Below are 3,338 nucleotides of genomic sequence, written 5' to 3'. Positions count from 1 at the left end.
CGATGGAATCAATTTCTCAACTGTTCATACTAATGCCACATTTACGTATGTTTTTAATGAATAGCCTGGCTTTATTAAACTGGGCCATCAACAGATAAATGCTTGCTCACACAAACAAGCGCTGTTGAACGCAGAAGCGTGCACAAGAAGGCCAATAAGCATATTTTAATGAAATGATTCACATTGCAAGAACGTTTAGTAAAATAGTGCGGCTCCTTTAAGAGGAGCACGTACAGGGGTGGATGACGTAGAGCTAGAGAGAATGTGAAAGCCTACTTATGAATAGTTTTGATGTAGCGACCAAACTGTATGTGCTGTAACAGTGTTAACCAGTTTCTGAAGAGTAAATCACCAGAAAGAATACAGTGGCCATTTATTTACTAACCAGCAGCAGACGGAAAGGAAAGGGAATGAACCACGAAGTTAAAAACATGTAATACTTCGGCCCTGGAACATTTTATCATATATCAATCATATTTAATTAAAACTTCACACTTCTTACATTGGACATATCAAACAGCCTAATTTGAATATGCATCGCCTACTAAGCAGAAATATCTCCATACAGTAGATTTCCATTCGTTTCTGACCAATTAGCAAGTCTTAACATAACTTTCCTAACACAGTCAAACTTCAAGCAAGTGCAAGACAAGACAAAGCAGGACAGCAAATAAACTACCTACTAATCCAGCAGAAAGATGGCTAGGTCTGAATCGAAATTGTTACCCGATCCTAGTCACGCATGCCCAGACACAAAGGACCAGACGGCTCCAGAAATCCTACAGACCCCCGATGGCAATTTTTTTCAAGCTGTTATTTTAAGGTAGAATTGTTACATAGTGTAACTTTAAGCTAGCACTTTGAGCTGTAGAGACCTGTGTGTGTGTGTGTGTGTGTGTGTGTGTGTGTGTGTGTGTGTGTGTGTGTGTGTGTGTGTGTGTGTGTGTGTGTGTGTGTGTGTGTAGGGACTGGTTACCACATCTCGTGAGCTCACTCTGCTGAAAAAGCTGAAAGAGGGGTTGGGGTGTGAATGCCCAGCTTAAATCAGCTGCAGAGCCTAGTGGGGTGTGTGTGTGTGTGTGTGTGTGTGTGTGTGTGTGTGTGTGTGAGAGAGTATTTAAGATGGCCCTTTGAGCTGCTGTCCTCATTCTGCTGAAAGAGCTGAAAGAGAACACTGTTCAGCTTCATCATCATCATCATCATCAGCATCAGCATCATCATCATCTTCATCATCATCCTCATTCATCATCTTCATTCATCATCTTCTTCTTCATCGTGAAGCTGATTGGCCCTGCCGGTGCTGCTGAGTGGTTTGTGTGTGTGTGCGTGTATCTGTGTGTGTGTGTGTGTGTGAGAGAGTGTGTGTGCGTGTATCTGTGTGTGTGTGTGTGTGTGTGTGTGTGTGTGTGTGTGAGAGTGTGTGTGCACCGCATGTTATCACACTCAGCCTGGTCCTGTTTACATCAATTCAATATTGCAAATCGCTTGTCTTACCGTTGTTCAGTGTCTCGTCTGCTGTTTGTTTTTAGTGAAAATGTTCAGCACAAATACGCTGCTTTAAAAAGACGCCTCACTTCCAGGTTAACCGGAAGTGAACCTAAATCCCGTTAATGTTATTTAGGCTGTTATAGAATGTTATACAATCTACTTCTCCAAGTCCTCTTGAGAGTCTTTTCCATCAAGCTCAAACTGCTCATCTACTCGACCCTTAACACACACACATACACACACACACACACGTTTACAGCCATGGAAGACGAAATCGCCACCCTGGTCGTTGACAACGGGTCCGGAATGTGCAAAGCTGGCTTTGCCGGAGATGATGCTCCAAGGGCTGTTTTCCCCTCCATCGTCGGCAGGCCCAGACATCAGGTAGGATTACTACTAATAATAATAATAACTATAATTAATTTTATTACAGTGCATGAAATGCCCTGTATTGTTATTCCTAGGCTTCTTCTTCTTCTTCTTCTTATTACAGTGCATGAAATGCCCTGTATTGTTATTCCTAGGCTTCTTCTTCTTCTTCTTCTTATTCTTGTTACCTTTTTCTGCGATTAATTCAGCCCGAACCACTTAACGTAGAAACTTCATTCAAACTTTGTCGCGTAGGTCTTGTAAACGACACTTATGCTATGTATTTTTCACTTTTCTAAACTTTATACTTTTTAAGATATTAAAGAAAAACGAATATACATTTCTCCCATTGACTTACATTGGGCCATTATGACATCATAATAGGTTCGTTAAACTGGCTTGCACCTGTGCTTTACTCTGCCGTGCTAAGGCAAAAGACCGTAACTTCAAGTTTGGTCAAAAATGAGTTTTTGACGTATTTGTAAAATATCAGCAGTAATTAAACAAATGTACTGATATTAAATGTACTACTAACATGCCATTATCAAATTAAAGCCAGTGACATCAGTATTTTGGTTGATTTCACGATGTATAGGCTACCGACAGTTAGCATACCAAGCTAGGTAGCATTACCATTAGAATTGCATGGCAGATATGCTAAGCTATCGGGCTATTCCCCCACCCAGTGCCTGTGGCTAGTCCGAAAAAGGTGCATCTAAATCGGGTAACTTCGCTTGGCGAGCGGGGGCATGTGGAGGGGGAAAATGGGCCTCATTCTCTATCGTTCTCTCTCTCTCTCTCTCTCTCTCTCACACACACACACACACACACACACACACACACACACACACACACACACCCCAATGGACTGACATAGATGTTTTATGTGTTTCATGTGACAATTCAAGTTCATTGTTTTATGTGCTTAATGTGATAATTCAATGGTGTGTGTGTGTGTGTGTGTGTGTGTGTGTGTGTGTGTGTGTGTGTGATAATCATTGTATTGGTAATTGTGATAAATGAAATAGTATTACTACTGATTAATTAATAGGGTCATTATTCCATTGTTATCATACCACTGAGCTTTAACATAGAAGTTACTGCCTTCTGCCTTAGTATGCTTCACTGACACCTGTGCCAAATCCAAAGAACCTCTTCTCTCTCTGTCCCTCTCAATTTAACTGTAACTAGGAACATTAAGACACCATCCATTCTCTATTTTTTTTTCTCTCCATCTCTCCATCTTTCTCTCTGTCAACTTTCTCTCACACTCAATCTCTCTTCTTCATTCCATTTTTATCTCCTTTTTTCAATATTTTCACTCTCTCTTTATCTCTTCATCCAGAGCCACTCTTGTTCACTCTTCTTTCCTTCTTCCACTCTTCTTTCCTTTCTTATTTTCTTCTTCCATTTTTCTTTCCTTCTTCCACTCTTCTTGCCTTTCTTTTTTCCTTCATCCACTCTTCTTTCCTTCTTCCACT

At 40.8% G+C, this 3,338-nt stretch overlaps 1 protein-coding gene across 1 annotated transcript in view; it reads left to right on the top strand.

The window, feature by feature from the left end:
- Positions 1 to 1,749: 1,749 nt before the first annotated feature.
- The window catches only part of LOC308363017 (actin, cytoplasmic 1-like), a gene marked incomplete at its 5' end in the record, with an annotated part of 5,336 nt that continues 3,747 nt past the window's right edge, over positions 1,750 to 3,338 (top strand). Inside the window, 1 exon segment of the mRNA XM_080835773.1 lies at positions 1,750 to 1,872. Coding sequence (XP_080691899.1) covers positions 1,750 to 1,872 — 123 coding nt within the window.

This window comes from Sprattus sprattus (genome assembly GCF_963457725.1).
Source record: "Sprattus sprattus genome assembly, chromosome: 1".
NCBI lineage: Eukaryota > Metazoa > Chordata > Actinopteri > Clupeiformes > Clupeidae > Sprattus > Sprattus sprattus.
The sequence above is the reverse complement of the archived record's forward strand: the minus strand, read 5'-3'. Positions and strand labels throughout refer to the sequence as shown.